Raw genomic sequence first — 17,811 nt, 5'->3', positions numbered from 1 at the left:
AGATGGATTTTAAAGTAAAGAAAACTGAAGAGGAGGAGACTTGTCACTGTGTCCAAACCGAAGATAATTGTATTGGAGAAGTTCATTGGGTGATGTAGTAGAAAACAGCTTATATATGTCCCTGTTTGCTTTTCTTGGTATTACATGAACAAATAAATATTCAACAAAGAAATATAAAAGTCAGGATTTAGTTGTATAAAATTGTCCTCTCTCTCTCCTAGACACTCAAAGCACTTGTAGTATTAATGTTTATACAGACACCGTACTGCAACCAAAAATAAGCAAGTGTGCAAAGCTGCATACCATCAAGGAGGCTTGCCCAGTTTTTTAGTCATTTAATCATACTTAGGTCTCTTTTTAACATGACATACAGTGTGCATTTTGGGGAAAAAAATATGTCATTTTTGTTTTGCTTTTGTAGAAGCAGATCAGGTGTTTTCATGCTTCCTTTCTGATGGTAGTTTCCAAATACTTAAAGAAATGTTTTTCATGGTTTTATTCACATAGCAGTCATAGTCTCCCTCGCATCGGTGGTCGGGTAGCATCTCTGCAGCGGCTTCAGCAGTTCTCATGGTAAATTTGTATTACAAAAATATCAAATGTATGTTAAACTTACTTAATGCAGTTTAGAAATTGGAAACGGGGAGATGGAGCCATCTCCACATGTCGGACAAGCGCTCTCCAGACCACTGCCAAGTACTCGGCAGTTTGCTGACGTGCCATTGACTACTGTTTGGAAATCACTGCTCAGTGTCACTTCCCGATACAAGTGCCAGAGGGATGGATTCAGGGTTCTCCGGGGCTTTTGGATGTCGCTGGTCATTTTTATTATCTTTTTCAGGGAGGATTTCTCTTGTGAAGCCGTGTTAGATCTTTCCGTAGAAATCATTACTTAATCCTGAGAAACATCCAGGTGGTCCCTCACTGCTGGATCTGAGCCCCTGCATGGGGGGGACGGCGGCACCTCGGGGCACTCGCTGCTCTTGCCTGGGCGCCTGTCATTGCCGTCTTAGGCCTGCACATGGTGAAGTTGCTGCCTTAGACTGTATGGCTGAACTGATACATATGCCTGATAGGTTTCTTCTGATCCACAAAGATTAGGCATCCGCGTTGATTTCGTGGGTTGGTAGCCTTTGGTAGGCTTGCCTGTGTGATGTTGCTGGTCTGTAGGAAGAAAGAGTAAAGAACTTGTCATCGTTAGCTCTGTTCCTTTCTTTCTGAAAGCTTTCTGAGCCCCTCTGTTACGACTCCATATGCTACCCATCATTGGAGACCCTTGGACACTGTTTAGGAAGTATGTTGGGCAATGGAGCCACTGGTATGTTCACAGAACGCTGTTTGTGACTTCTTGTTAGACTGAGTTTCAGTCATTTCCCCGCTTTCCATTTGCCTGAGCAGCAAAAGACAAGCAGCTTCAAGCTCTGTCTGGAGAGGATGGAGATTATCTTATAGGCAAAAGGAAAATAACACTAAAGTAGACAGTGGGGTTGTTTGACTTCTCTTTTTGTGAAGACCGTACATTCTTTGATGTGGCTGTTTGGTCTAATGAAATCCCACACACCTCAGCTGCTTCGCGTCCTTTGCTGTAAAAAGCGAACCTCAGTGCTCCGTGCTTTCCCGGCTCCTCCATCGTTCTGTCGTAGTACGTCTGTGCCATGTCCTCACACCTCGGGTCCCTTCCTGATGAGGAGTTCCTGGCGTTGTTCCGCGTGTTCCCCAGCAGCAGGACTGCAGGCAGGAGCGATAGCGGGGCTTGTACGTAGCCCCCTGCTGTAAAGCCTGTTGGTACGGGAGACAGCTCTTTGTACTCGGAGAAAGCCAGGAGAGGAGGAGGAGGGAGTTGCATCGTGTGCTGATGGATGAGAAGCTGAGAATCAGCAGGTGCCCAGGTAGTCCCCCTGGTACCTCGTCTGCAGGCCTGGCCAGACCAATGGCTTTGTGCAGGTGGTGCTGCAGGCTGAAGGAGATGTTTTCTGTGCCGTGTACTGTGCAAGCTTGCAAGGTGGTTCACCGGCTCGGTGGAGCGGTTTGGCCAAAGCGTGTTACACCTGTGCTGCGTGAAGAGCACTGCCTTCCCTCCTTCTAGGTGGTGATGCTGGTCATGATCGATGAAGCTGTGTGTGGTTTAGGAGCTGCCTGCTTCAGGGACACCCTCGGTTCCTAAGCACCTTTGCTGCAGCTGAAAGCAGCAAGGGTAGGTTTGCTGGCAAGCTGTGAATGTAAACCGCTGAGGGTTGGAAGAAGTCATATTTAATGACAGGTCTCTAAGTATCTCATCTATTATGGGAGCATTACAGAACCTAATATTCAAGGCAAGGCAAGTCCTTTGTACGAATTTGTTCAACTAGAAATCTGTACTGGGTTATTTATTACAGCTGTAGGTGAAGGAAGGTAAATTATTTATTTCCTCTGCAGTGGATATTTTGTTACCAGTTTTTATAAGGTGCACCTGGTGTTGTAGGACAGGATCATACAATCACTTGCTAAATAAAATAACAAGTATTTTTGTATTTATTTTTAAACTTTGAAACTTATTGCCCCAGCTGTAGCTGAAGTAAATAACTTCGTAAAATTACAAAAAATTTAGTTGTCTAAAAGTAGTTCACACAGTTACCATAGTAGCATAAAATTATGATGGGTGTTAATCAAGGTGTCTCGATGCACAGAATGAACTCCAGCCGGGTTAAGGAAAGCACCTGTCTGTTACATTGCAAAACTAAAAACCCTGTATGTGGGGAGATTTTATTCTCCTACTGGAGCATTCAGCATTGTCCCTTTTAAAAATAGGTCTAGTTTAGCATGGCAGCACCTAGTTCCTCTCTTTTACATAAGCTTATCACTAGCTGTGGCCAACTTTGGAAATTTGGGTAAAATTTTAAGATGAGGATAATCCTCAAAATACAGTGTGGTTTGCCTTAGTATTATCACAGCAGAGGGAGTTACTAAGGTTAATTGTACTGTGCACAGAATGATTTCCTTTGGTGTGTGAAGTTCAGATAGGAACAACGTATGTAAGTTTTTCCAGTAACTAAATATTTAAGATTATTTCAAGTTTTCCTGAAGAGTTAGTCAACATTACAGCCTCCATTATGCTGGGAGATTGACCAGAGCAGCTATCGTGAATAAGCCATGCTAATACCTATACCAGAATGCTTTCCCTTATGCTCTATTCCAGAAAAAAAAAAAAAAAAAAAAAAAAAAGAAAACCAGGTTGTTTAAAAATGATTTTACAGAGCCCACAAAGCATGCTAATTATTCTGGATGAAGTGTCCACATGGACACTTTGGTGGGTATTGTTTGCCTTAGAAGGAAAACAACCCAAACAACCCAAAACACCTACTTTTTAAAAAAAAAAATATGAGTTGTCAGTATGGAATGTGAAGAAGAAGATTTGAACTTAAGATAAAACTGTTTAGACCTTTCTTGTCTTCATATTGAAATTGCCGTCATTTTCATCTTCCTTTCAGTAACATAGCATTATTTATTCTGTAAGCCGAAAGCTGTTCAGAGAACTTAAGCTTTTTTTCATTTCAAATCCATTTTATATCTTTTTTTAAAATTCTTTTTAAATGTCCAAGGCTGCATAGAGGTAGAAACACGTGGCACGCTTGTCCCAGTACTGATGCCGATTTTGTTGCCTTGTACTAATGTGTGGTCACACAGCGATGATTGACGCCAACTTCCAGAGCATCAGGAGTCTGGCCAGATGGTAAAGCGAGTTGGTTTTGCCTGTTGTCAGTCAGTGTTGTGTTCTTGGTCCTTTGGCATGGCTAAATAAACTTCTTGTCTTACCATTTCACATCCATTTGTGCTCTGAGAAAGAGCCTGAGATTCAGAGTGGAAAATATGTCATAGTTTTAGTATGCCATTAAAACTTTCAGTTGACCTCAGAGAGTCTCTTGGGCCGTTGCAGTATCAATCACAGCTGCAAGAATACTTTGCAAGTATTTGTTAAAAGTAAGTCTCAATTTGTGTAGCAGATTTCCGAATACGAGTTTTATCTGAAGTTTTATCTGGCAGATAATACATGCTAGAGGGTTGAAAACCTGTATTTGGTGTAAATTAAAGAGGTTGAATTCTTACTCAAAAAAAGAAGTTTGCATGGAAATTGGGGTTCACCCTTAACTTTTCCATGGTGGTATTGTAATGCTGACATCCCCAGGAAAAGCACTTGGCACAGCACTCTATTGCTAAACAGTAGGATAGGCTCCGTGTTTAGACATGGAAAGGTGCATCAGCTTCCCCATTTCTGAGCCTTCTGGACCACTGCCTTACTTAGGCCAGGTTTTCTGTGAATGCCCGTGCAACATCTAGGTCTTCAAAGCTGGCTTTAAAGCAGAACGGACGTGTCCCTTTTGATCAGTCCTTTGCTGTAGGACTGAGCATCACTCTTGGACACCTCTAGGTTTACAGTGCCTGGGTGTCTTGTATTTAGACTTGCTCGTTAGGAGACCCTGAGGTTTCAGTTTGAAAAAGTGTTTAACTGAGACATCAAGTCTGGTTGTGAAAAGAACTAATTACTCCAGTTTATCCAAATAGGAATTTAGGTATCATGAGTGCTTAGCTGGCCTGAACATCGAGGTTTTGGTGTGTCACCTCAGAAATGACGGCATTATTCTCCAATTAAAGTATGCTTTAGAAAATCAAAGTCTAAGTAACACTAAGTGTGGACAGTAACATGGGAAGAGCTGGCCTGCAAGTACATTTTCTGGTACACTGGTACCTGAGAGTAAGTATAGATCACAGAAGGGTGTTGTATGTAAAGATTCTTTTAATTTCAGAAGGTTTTACCCAGATTTTACCTCTGAAAGGATAAAATGTTATGCATATTAAGCACAATTCATGTTTAATTAAAAAAAGAAAAATTTGAAAGACTGTGAATTAACAAGTGCTCTTCAGCAACCCAAACCTTTAGGTTGACTGTGTTTTGTGAGCAGTCCTGCAAGCACCCAGGTACCTGTTAAGTTCAGTAGTAGCAGGACTGCACCCTTACCAGGTGCTGGCTTTTAATCAGAACAGTTAAAGCAATGTCAGAACAAAAAAAATCACTTCTGCAAGCAAAGTGGGACATGGTTACCCAGTGCTTTTTCCTTGCTGCTGAATAGTTCTATAATGAGGGAAATGGATAAAAATGTCTTGAAAAAAATGATCAACGCAGCATAACTACGTATGGGGAGAAACTGGTGAAGAGAAAAAGTGTTCTAGAATCACTATAAGGCTTTCTAAACCCCATCTTCTTTAATATTACCTTAATATATTTTCTTCTTTCTGAGAGATATACATTTTATAGTAGTAGTGTCGTATATCTACACCAAAAATGAAGGGTGCTTTTCTGGCCTGGATAGCCATCTCCTATATGGCAGCCTGTAATAATGCAAGAGTGGGCTTCAGCTGAGGGACAATTTGTACAATTGCACAAGGACTCTCAGTAAATACTTGGTGCCTGGAGCTGTGCAGCCGCCATGAGTTTAAAGTCAGCTTTGGTCTGCTGTCATGAATTTGGGTCACACTTTTGGATTGCAGTGTGGGCATGTGCAGAGGCTGCGCTGAGTCGTGCTCTGTGCGTGAGCGGTCTGCTGAGGCCACCAGCCTTTTGTCCGGTGTGAACAGAACATCCTTTCACTGTCAAAAGCAAATGATCTTTTTGCTCACAGCTTCATTAGCAAAATTTTATTACACTTCAAAAATACATTCGAATGCTAGGTCACAGCAAATACAAAATCCCACTACTAGTGTTACACTCTTAGTACCGTAGTGTTCCGATGAGCAAAACTCCATCAGCTAAAGGGCAGTAACTTTCTCATTGTAATGACTTCTTTTCCTATTTGTCAGAAATTTGTATATCTAAAATACTTTACAGTTCCTCAAAACATTTTATTAAAACGTGATTTGTGACATGGAAAGTATCATACAGAGGTGCACTGTAGCAGCGCTAGAGGCTTTTTTGTGATACAGGTGGGCTAACTCCTTGAAATCAGCTGGATTTTTCATAGTAACCATTTTATGCATCTTATCTGTGGCTGAGAACACCATAATGTGGGTGTATATTAGAAAATCTTACACTTGCTGAGTGATATGAATGGTAATTCCTTTCTAGATTTTTATCTGAAAACAATAAGCCTGTGCACAGTCTATTTTAGGGCATTATACACCATCTATTTTAGGATGTTACCTAGCTGTTTGTTACATCTAAATACCTTCCATATAGAAAATATTGGCAATAACAAGGTTCTTAGCAACTTTCACAAAGTCTCTCACGTGGACTCCTTCCCGAGGGGTTTGTCCCCCACTCCCTGTCATGACTGAGTTGCTCAACCCCAATGTTGAGTTGCCCCAACCTCAATGTTCTGAAGAACATTCTACAAGGGACAGTGTCGTGGTCACTCCATGACCATGGTCTCTGGTAGCGTGGTGTGATCAGACTGCAACATCTCCTGCTTTGCTCCGGTGCTTGGTGCTCTCCAGAGCTGGGATCCCAGCCTGGGGTGCGTCCGGGGCACTGGGAGATGGTTTTCTCCTGGTCTTGGAGGGGGCAAACCCCTGCTTGTTGAGCTCTCCTGGCCCTTGGGTAGAGCTCTGGGGAGAGGCTGACAGTGTGTGAAGGATAGCTGGCCAGCAGTCCGCTGCGGAGTGCCTCTCTGTGCTTCCTCCCAGGCAAAAAATGCCAAAAACATTGGGCGCTACTTCTTCAGATGAGGCCGTGGCTTAGTAATGTACTTACAAACCTGAGCAGATGTGAGGACACAGAGTTTCACTGCGGTGTCGATGTGCTTAAAGTTACACAGCTAACTGGTGTAGGCCTCTAATGGATATTCAGCAATTTTTAGTATTTCATCCATTAGCTTTAGCAAGTAGTTGAGACAAGCAGAAAGTTAAGCGATAGTTTTTGACAGGACAAAATAAATCAGAATTGTAAAACAAAAATTTTTTAAATTTCCTATTTGCAATTGTTAATCTGATAATTTGGAACTATGTGAGAGCAGTTGGAGGTGCAGTTGCCTTTTTGTTTTTATTGACTCGCTTACGGATTTCATTGCATTTTCCTCTTTTAGCAAAAAATACAGTACATTTACTCTCAGGGAGAGCATTTTTCCTTGAAGTTTTCATCTGGCAGACTGAAAGGGTGTAACAAGTGAAGAAAAGAAGTGAGATGTTTCTGCTAGGAGTCATTAGTTGTGATTTTTTTGTTAAACCTCCTTTTTTGCTGTTAACATCTCAATGGAAGGTGATGGAAATGTGAAAATTGGCAGGAACACTGTTCCTATGTCATATGTGCTATTTGTTGGTCTGGAAAAGCTGGATTTGATACGGCCAAATTATAATGATTTAAAAAACCCCGTAGTTAATGCATGCTCATTACTTTAAAAAAATAATGACACCATCTCTACACTATGTGTGGACAGCAGAGTGATCTTGGTTGACCAGATGATATCTTTGGTTTTTGTGGGATTTGCACATGGAATACGAATGATTATAGCATGCATTTGTGATTGTTCGTGTGTATAAAAATACACTCATTAAATGTGAGCCATGTGGTTGTGATTTACCCTTTCAGCTGGGATCTGTATTGTTACTGCTGCGGTGCAGAACAGTATCTCATTGTACATGCCTAGCACTGGGCAGCCCTCTGCCTTCTGATGCCAGGTACAACAAAGACTGCAAATGGTTTTCATTATGTTTTTAGATGAACGCAGAATAACATGGGAACACATGAAATAGGCAGTGATCATTATTCAGGAATACAATCCCCATAGCCAGAACATAAGCAATATTTAATCCCTTCTATTGAACGTGTCACCAAAGTCTCTGGATCGGGCAGGAGGGGGAAGCGAAAGGGCTTGGACTTCTGTTGCTGTTTGGCCTGTGCCTGAACAAGGAGAGTGTCTCCTGGATCACCGTGCTATCCATTTGTGATTTTCTTTCTCTCCATTCGTGATCACTAAATACCCTTAAATACAATTGCAGCAGTTGCTAAGGAATGTAAAATTAGAGTGTATCTAGTGTACTTTTAATTTTTTTAGCTAAAATGTGTAGTTTATTGACTGGAATTAATTGGGAGCAGGACCATTTGAACATCTAGCTCCTTACAGACTGCTGTAGGTATAGCATATGAACTCCTCCTATCCCAGAAATATTTCTTGTGGAATTAACAAGTGCTATCATGGTGAGGAATCCTGCTGGATACCTGAATGAATACTAATTGAGCAAAGAATGGTAAAACTTGTAGGGCTATTAAATATTTTTTTCCACGGTCACTTCAGAAATCCAAGTCACAGAAGTACCATCAGAAGCAGCAAGACCCACAGGATGACCAAATAACGTAAGGCTGCTCTCCCACTGTGCATAACCTAGCTAGAAAAGAAGTCCATAGGCAACCTCTCGGCAGTCTCAACTCGCTCATCCCTGTGTGTGAAACACTAAAGCTTCTACTCTACATTTAGTTGCTGACTAGGGATTAATCATTCTAAAGACTTGACTAATTCCTGGTCTCCAGACCAGGCCTCTCAGTTAAGCTTTACTATTGAAAGGCATAAAGATGGTAGAGAGCATTGGAGAAGGTCTGAAAAAGATGAGGATGCCATTTCCTTACAGCCAAACACGGGAATTCTGTTCTCAAATGGCTGAGCTTACTCTTGCTTAGATGGTGGAGGAGATCTCAAAATGTTCAGGCTTGTTCTGAGAAGATCCTATGAATTCACAGTTTTTAATGCCAAAGGGGTGCTTGACACTATTCTGAACTCTTACACAGATTATCAACCAACTTTTTTGCATCAGAACAAACATATCAGCCAAATGGAAGCACATCTACTCTTGAGGAAAAGTCAAGAAATCCAGTAATGAGTCATCCTAATGGTTTATTGTTTCATTGTTGGAAAAATCACCTGCATTTCCAATAGAAGGTTGCTTATTTTCAGTTTCTAGGTGTTACATCTTATTATTTCATAAGTTGGGTTGAAAAGCCCTCTTTCTTAGACAGATTTTTGTATCAACATTTTGATGTCCTTTTGCTAAGAGTAATTTTCTTTAATTGTGAGATAATATAATTGTTCATTTGAGTTCTGCTGAGAAAGTAGTTGAGCATTTCTTCTACAGTCCAAGAAATAAGCTTAATTTTCTAGTTTCATACAGAGACCTTATAATTTTTGACTGTATTTCAGTGAATGTTTTTTCCCATATCTTCCACTCAACATTAATGTTTCCCTTTTGCTTTGTCTATATTTGCGGTAACTTATCAGGCATAACCAGCAAATGTTTGATACCTGCATTAAATTTACAGAGAAGCCAAATATGGGTTTACTAGTTATTTTTTAAGCAACTTAGTTCTGAAATTGGTTTTCTACCTTTTGAATTAGCTCATGAATAATGGCAGAAGACTGTGCTCTGACTTCATAGAAAGAACCCACCCCACCCCCCTCCAATAGGGTGAACTTGCACTGATAAGTCAAAGTATGACTATTTAAGAGAAGTGAAATCACTTGACAGTCTGGGCTCGTGTTGGATTTAGTCACAACCATGGTGTCATTGTAGCAGAGCTACAACCCAATAGCTCTCAGCGGTCGTCGGCTGTGGGAACAGCGCATCATCAGTTCTGCAGGAAAACTTGGTATTTCTCAGTCAGGCGGAGTAGGTATTGCGGCTCTAAAGCCATAACCAGCTGTCTGCCTTTTTCTGGTGTAAAATACTGTGGTAGCTGGGGAAAATTACTTACTGCTACAAGGGCTCATGTTCTCTAGTCAGTCTGGTCTTATGTTTAAGAGAGGGTAAAACTTGATGATGATAAAACTTCAAAATACAGCAGGGCATTAAACAGTGCTGTGGGAGAATAATCCTTCCTGAGCCCTGCAAAAGGCACGCTGGAGCGGTGAAGGTGAAATGTCTCTGAAATACTTGCTTAATTTGTAAGAGTCCTGTGTAAGCAATTCTCTAGGTTTCCAAAGAATTAAGAGAAATAAGGTATTTAACTTCTTTAGAACCTTCTTTCTTCATTCAGCACAGAGTGTGTGTCCTGACCTACCCTGCCTTCTGCACTGACTTTGTCTTCCAGTTTACGCTTTATAAACAGTATCAGAAATAGTAACGTTTTTTCATCCACAGCTGCATTTCACCCTGCGGTATTATTCATCGTCCCCTGCAGTTTTACTCCCACATCTTCAAGCAATCCAAGATTACTAATGACATGACTGTATTCATCGAAATGTACCTATTCCTTCCAGGGTACCTATAGCTATCATCTTCAGAGATCTTGGGGACGAAGTAATGAAAGCTGAGCAGTGCTTGGATGAGAGGCCCACCGTGTTGGTAAAACCAGTAATGCGGATTCAGTAAATAACATGCTGCCTTTGGAGTGAGTATGGAACCAATTACCCAGCGTCATGCTAGAAGGAGCTGTGCTGTTGAGCAGGTATCCACCACGGTGAGCAGGAGGCTGGTGGTGTGGCCACAGCAGTCATTAGAAGAGTGCTTTGTGGTGATTTGACTCAACCGGATTTTGTAATAATAAGTTCTGTTCAATGCAATAGCCTAAAAATTTATTTGGGAGAAAAGTTACACATGTCTTTCTGCTTTCCTGGGTTCCTCAGCATTTTCAATTGTTGCAGCATGCCTGGTGTTCTGGTTGAAATGCATGGTATGATGCAGCTCTACGCTGATTTGCTGCAACTGTCTCTGTGCATTTTGTAGAATGGTGGAGCGTAAAGATACCCTGGATTTAAAGTTGCTATGTAAATTGTTATAGTCAGAACTCTGTGTTAAATACTTGACATTTATATTTTCAGACTTACTGGTTAAACACAGAGATTAATGCAGAGGACAGGGAGATGGGACTACAAGGTTTCATTACTGGCTTTGCTCCTTTCCTCCTGAGTTTTTCTCAAATCAGTTAACTTCTCTGTGGTTGGGTTTGATTTAACTCTCGTGCATGCATTAATTAATGCATTAATATTTTAAATGTAATACGTAATATAATGAAGAAAATTAATAGTTTATCTTTGGAAGAGGAAGGGGAGTGAAAGTCGTTCTGGAAGACGGAGTCAGAGGAGGATCAGGAAGGTCTGGTAGCAGTGCCGTCGTCTGTGTTTGCTGGACTTCCCAGCCTGATGGCTGGCTGACAGCTGGAGTTGCCTCCGAATCTGAGTTTGCTATTACAGGCATCCCCTTAGCTCCCCTTCTGCCTGCCGCTGACACACTGTGTGGCAAATATGTATCAACGGCCTTTGCAGTATTTCTATTTTGTAGAAGCCCAGCAAACTTGTAATTGCATGGAGTCTTCCTCTGTTATTTGGTATCTTAAGAAGATTATTTCTTTAAGGCAGAATGTGTGTCTTGAACATACTGCGCTCCTTTGAAGCTTGGCAGTGATACGGCATAGCAGATTAAGTGACAATCCACTGTGATTTTTCTGAGTGTGTGTCAGAATATTTAGCTTTGGTTATATGTGCTATTTGAATCAACAAATCTGTGTACACATTGCGGTTTCTGGAATGCTGCTACCAGAAAGGAGAGTAATGGTTTTTTGGATTTTATTTTGGGTTTCATTTTTTCTCAGCAAAAGTTACCTAATTTTTACTTCTTACATAACTCAAAGTTTTGGTTTCGATCAGCTGTGTTTTTCTCCTGCATGTTCACTGCTTGTTGTAACTGAGATAAAATACGTGAGCTGGTTCTCAGGTGACAAGATTTTATTCTTTCGATTTTCAAGCTGAATGCAGTCCATTGTCCTTATTGGGTACAGATTCACTTTTCATGTTTGCAAGCTGTATCATGTGGGGAGTAGGTAAGAAATCGGTGTCTGTAGGGTGGCTATGGTAGACATCCAGAGAAACCATGAGTTAAAATGTGCAGAACAGCAATGAGGAAATGGTGTAAAGCTCAGCCCTGCACTGAGTTTGTTACTGGCAGTGTGCTCTGGTCCCACTTACAAACTGGGGCTGCTTTTAACTCCCATCAGCTGCCCACACCAGTCAAGGATGGCCCGAGCACTGGGACGTTGTAGCTGTGCGCGCTTCGCTGGAGGTGCCCTGGAGTGGTCCTCGGGGGTGAGACGCTCTCGTTGCGCAGCCAGCGTCCACCACTGGCCCTGCGCTGAGCAGCCGCTTCCCACGGGTGAGCACCAGCGATCCACGGTGGGCAGGAGGGGTAGTGTAGCGAACAAGCAGCCTGGAGGGAGAAATAAAGCTGTTACACTGTGTGTATAACTCACCTGCAAGATAACTACCAGGCCGCTCGCTGACTCTCCAACTACTTAAGTCCCAAATACAATTTATATCACTTTTTACAATACTGCTAGATTTTTCCATTTTAAAAATGCCGAAATTAAGTCATTGCTGAAATTAAATTGCTTCAATACTATTTGAAAAATACTCAAAGGGCTGGAATAAGCACTAGTTGGAGTTGTTCCCTTATGCTTCCAAAATAAAGGATAGTAGGAAATGATCAATTCAGCATATCAGTTGTAATCAGAGGTGCTTTTACCCATTATGTTAAAGAAATGACAAGCCAAGACCTGGAACTTTTTAGTTCATGAAGCCTGTGCTTTTTCCTGGGAGGCTTTCCTCAGGGAGGGGCTGACAATTTTTTTTGTTTGGTTGTTTTTTTTGTTTGCTTGGTGGGTTTTTTTCAGGAGGTAGAACAAGCAGAGTCATCATTTTATGCTTTGGTAAAAGGAAGTTTTTCACAGGTACTAAGTACTTGCTACAAATGCTATTCAGAATAATATTTTCTTCCTTTTCATGGTGGGAGAGTTGGTGAATGGTGTTAGGAAGAAAAGCAGGCTTCAAGGAGGTGTTTCTGAACAGCACTTAAACTGAATTTAGCAGCAAGCGGGAACGTGTTATGTTTTCAGAGCCCATCTGACTGCTGATGGTCACAGTCTAAACCTGCTGGCTGCTGCTGCTTTTTCTTTGTTCTTTCTGAATTTTGTGTTTCTCTGCATTCTCGGAGCTCTGAAATTCCACTCAAAGCAGAACTGTTTGCTTTAAAGGGAAACCATGGCTGGCAGGGCTTGCTGCAGGGGAGGTTCAGCTGGACTGGCCTGCTGCCTTCCCACCAAAGCCCGTGGCAAAATGCCTTCGAGAACGGCAGGCTCTGTCCCAGGTCTTCAACGGGACAGAAATTTCACAGAAAATGTCACAGTCATTTAAGGAACAATGGAGTATCTTAGGGAAAAGCCAGCCTGCGTGAACTGGAAGTGTTCACTCTTACAGGTAAGGTTTTCCCTTTGAGGAGACAAGGCTGAACTCTAATTTTGTGTTGATAAGACACAAGCAGGGAAACAATCCTAACACTTTATGTCATCTTTGTAAAAAGGCATAAAAACTGTCTGGAGGAAAAGAGAAAATCTATTACTTCCCATATAATAACTTACGTAGCTTTGGAAATAAGTGCCGTCGGTAACAGTTTGCATCTTCCTACTCTTTTTATATATGAGTTCCAGTAAATGTACTGTCTTGATATGTGCGACATAATTTTTAAATTATAATTTTAAAATTATAATTTTAAAGCATAATGCTAAACATAAATATAATGTTAATTGTGCTTAGGAATATGTATCAGAATGAAAACAATACTTCATCTAAGACTTTGCAGAAGCATAGCCGAATCTCAATACCATGTGCTAAGGCTCCAGGTGTATGAACAATCAAAGCCATTCACAGTGTTTATGGAGACATTTAATCCACATCTCAAAAAGTAACGTGATTACATTTTTTTACAGTTCTTTGGTAAATGGAAATCTGCTTCATAAATTGTGTGCAGTAAGTGTTTGTCGATTTGCAGACGTCTGAATCAGCTGAAGCAAATAGCAATTTACGACAGCATAACATTACACCCATAACAATGTGCAATCTGGAGAGCACTTTCTGTTACTAATGACACTGAATGTTGCTGTGTATTTTAGGTCCTGTACTGCTCCTCTGCAGTTCAAAAATAATGTGTTATTAAGAAATATTTCGTGGTTCCCATGTCAGTTTGGACCAAATTAGTTGCAAAAACGTGAAGTTAGCAGTTCCTAACACATTTGGAGTAATTTGAAAATAGACTAAAATTTACAGGACACTGCGACACGCATTTCCTGTTGGAAACAAATGAATGTCACCGTTGTTATTCAGCAGTAATGACATCATATGAAACTTAAAGAAATCACTTTTAGACAGGTTACTTTGAATGTTGCTGCTTATATTTGATTTCAGATTTACTTTTTAAACTTCTAAATGTTTTGTGCTTTGAAAAGACACAAACCCACATGAAAAACTTGATAAGGAGAGAGAATAAAAGCGTCGTCTTAAATGCATCTAGTTTGACTGCCAGAATAAGACCCTTATGGCCCAAGAATGCAACCTAATAGCCACTTTCAAAGCTTGTCTTTTGCTTTCCACTCAGACTACGGAAAGTATTACAAGATTGTATCTGTTCTGGGTGGCCAAGACAGGCTTTTGCAACAATGTGAAAAGGGTAGCAAACAAAGAGATTAAAAAAAAAAAAAAAAAAAAAAAAAAAAAGACATAAGAGTAAATTGGCACACTGGGAAATGAGGAGTAGGAAGTTTCTATTTTAAGAGTTGCTTAGAGCTTCATTGAGATACTATTTTGTTTGTGCATTTTGGCTGAATTAAAGTTGGTGGAGTTTGTTGGTTTTTTAAAATAGGGAAATATTAAAGATCTAACTAGGGAAGTGCTGGTAGCAGCCAGTGCTGGGAGTGGTGGTCTTGGCTGCTAGGCAGGGCTGCTGCTGCCCAGGGCCGTGTTTGCCATCCCGGGCAGGATGCCACATGTTTCCCAGAAAAGGAGCTGGGAACATGGTTCCATTTAAAATGCCTGGTCAAATTAATTTCTGATACTTAGTGAGTTTATGAATTCTTTCTTCCATGTGTTCAGAGGAGGTCTGAGTCTGTCAGGTGTCTTGCCCAGAACCTTGAAAACCCCTATCTGCTTCCTACTGTTTCTTGGTTTAGCTTACATTTCAGTTTAGGCAAACTTATTTTACAGATTATTTGTGTGTTACTCTGGAAGTTTGTTTAAACTTCAGCTTTACAAGATATGCGTGGCTTTCACAAGTGTTCAGTATCACTCTGCTTCCATACGAACAGCTATGAGACCAGCAATTCCTTCTGGCTTTTGGTTAGACCTTTGCATGCTAAACAGTTTTGTAAATCCCACCACATGTCTTCCTAGGTTAAAATGAGTGTGAACCTCTCTTCCCTCCTTGGGAAATCGAAATCCCCATCACTGCAGTCACATCTGCAGTCAAGCCATGTTTCTCACATGAGTAAACTCCAGTTCACCACCGTGTCATGAGAGTAACGCTGTGTGTTCGCTGAGTCAGGCTCTAAGACTTCATCCCAAAATAGGGCTTAAAAGAACAGTTTTGTAAAATGTAATGTTAATTTATAGTGAATTCATTTTCTGGGAATTGCTTATGAAATCCCTGAGAGCTTGTGCTGCTACAGTGCCTAATGGGCTACTGGTTTTTGCAAGGCATGATGTCTTTGGATGAGATGCTGTTGTGAAATCTGTAATGAACAACTTACTGCAATGTCTGTTCATATGGTGTGTAGGTATGTGCTCTAGAATTGCTGATGAGCAACGATAAACCCCAAACAATACAGTATGCAGAAGGAATCTGCTCAGCTGTGGTGCCTTGGGATCTGTTTCAGTAAATAGAGGTTCTGCTGAAGTCAAGAGGGAGAAAAGGGGCCCCAGAATCAAGCCCCGTTGACTGATCCATTATCATCAACCTATTATGTCATACAGCTTGTAAAAGTGAAATTGATCCTTTTGCAGACCAGGAGGGAGACCAGTAGTATCAGTTAGCCCGTGAAGTGTGTACATTCAGGATTGAATTACCAGGTGAAGGAAATCATTATGAGTCCATGGACATAAAGGACACTACTTCATTTTATACCAGCCCGATGATTAGTCTGAATGCCTGATCCTAGGAAACCTATGTGGTTTCTGCCTCTGGATAGTGTAAATATTACTACTGTGCTTTTCTTTCTAAACATGCAGGTTTGCTTTTTTCCCCTCTGTCACGTATGTTATCCATCATTCTGAGACATATATGCTATTTGCTGTATCAAAGGAGAAGGTGTACCATCTCCATGATGGCTATCTTCAGCAATGAGACAATGCAGAGCATTGTGTGGGCAGAAGGATCACATATTGTCATACTGGTTAATTATTGTTGAGGTGAGTCAGCCAGAGTTGCAGAGAACTGCACGGGAAAGACATTCAGAGCGCAGCACAGATGTACACGTATGCATATAAAGCCAATTTACCATCTTGAAATAGGAATAAAACGTGATAAAGCTGTAAGTAGATGATTTGAAATTTGGTGTTAATCTTTTGAAAAATGTATTTGAAGTGCTGAAAGCTAATGAAGTGAAGATACAAGAGCAGGTTATACAACTCAGCAACAGAAATAGTCAAGAATGGTTTGGGGGGTTCTGTTAATAATTTGTCATTCTTAAATAGTATTTATCCCTGAAATTCATTCCCTCTCTTTCTTCTCTCCTTGTTATACCATCGGTTCATTGTTGGAGCTTCCCCTGTGAGCATTACAGTTGGCTCAGATTGTTTGCCATGCAAAATAGAGCATGAAAAGGTAATGTCAGTGTACTATTAGGACTGCTGTTTGTTTATAAATATATATATATATATAAAAAGAAAATGTGGTACTGTGAATGAAAATGAGAACCAACCAAAGGTTGATGTGTATTTTCAGTGAGATCTTAGCATAACAATGCCTATGCAAATTACAAGTTACCTCAGATTTAAAAATAAATTACATAAATGGACATTGCAATTAAAGCAAATCAAACACATGCAGTACTCAAAATTGTATTTATGTATATTTTGGTACAAGTGGTTATTGTTGTACAAAGTTAATGGTGTTGCCTGGGGCTTTGTTGCTGTTCAGTTTATTTGTAACGTGTTCATTTGCATTTATCTGTAATTTAGTCTTACATGTATATCGCACATCTCCAGTGTGCTCTTGCAGTACGTATGACTTTGTATGTGATACCCAGAATGACCAGATCCTTGATGTCGTGGATGGGTGGTTAGAAGGAATATGGCAAACTCTGCCTTCCTAAAATAGTGGTTTTCTCTGCATATTACAGTGCACGGCGGCTGCTGGAGAAATGAGCATTTGTTTGGTTGTTTAAAGAGTGGCTGGCTTGGTAATGGGGTTGGCAAAGTAAAGTGGTCCCTTTTCTGGGATTGTATTTGTGGACAAATGCTTGTGAAAACAGTCCTTTTGTCTCAGTGAGGAAGAAGTGTTTTCTGAGCCTTTTGAATAGTTTCTTCAGAGAGCAGAGCAGCTATGACAGTCATCAGTTGTTTTATTTTAAAGTACTTATGTAGCCTCAGTAACTGAAGTACTAAAACTTAGACTCGGTGGACCTCCCGTGTAGGTGTTTAATCCACAAGATTGTGTACCAGTGTAACTTCAGCAGTAAAATTACTCATACAGTGCTCTGTATAAATGAGCCCTCAAATTGGTGTACAGAAAGGCAAAGACATTATTTAATTTCAGTAAGCTTAAAAACATCTGATTCAAACATATTTCCCCTCTTCAGAGCTTGATTATTTGCAAACCTACCTTTACCAGTGTAAATGTAAGTGCCTATCCAGGTTGAAATCCAACCCATTTTGTTACCTGTTCACAGGAAAATTATCTGAGTGGGAGAAAGCCCTGTTTCTTCTGTGATTCTCGATTCAAGCAGCACGGAGGTTTTCTCTTAAACTATCCACAGAAACTGAAAATTATTCCCCAAAAGAAAACGAGAGTGAGAAAGATCAGCCTGAGGCACAGCTT

The 17,811-nt window shown here is 40.7% G+C and overlaps 1 protein-coding gene across 3 annotated transcripts in view; it reads left to right on the top strand.

The window, feature by feature from the left end:
- PHF2 (PHD finger protein 2) overlaps positions 1 to 17,811 on the top strand; it is an 87,439-nt gene that overhangs the window by 2,781 nt on the left and 66,847 nt on the right. Inside the window, exon 1 of one of the 3 annotated variants that reach the window (XM_075053366.1) lies at positions 15,469 to 16,596. The exons of the other annotated variants lie outside the window; for them this stretch is intronic. Coding sequence (XP_074909467.1) covers positions 16,589 to 16,596 — 8 coding nt within the window. The 5' untranslated portion in view covers positions 15,469 to 16,588. Of the gene's footprint in view, positions 1 to 15,468; positions 16,597 to 17,811 lie in introns of those variants that run through there. 3 annotated transcript variants of the gene reach the window in all.

Source organism: Buteo buteo, chromosome 21 (assembly GCF_964188355.1).
Source record: "Buteo buteo chromosome 21, bButBut1.hap1.1, whole genome shotgun sequence".
Classification (NCBI taxonomy): domain Eukaryota; kingdom Metazoa; phylum Chordata; class Aves; order Accipitriformes; family Accipitridae; genus Buteo; species Buteo buteo.
This window is presented reverse-complemented; position numbering and strand designations above follow the sequence as displayed.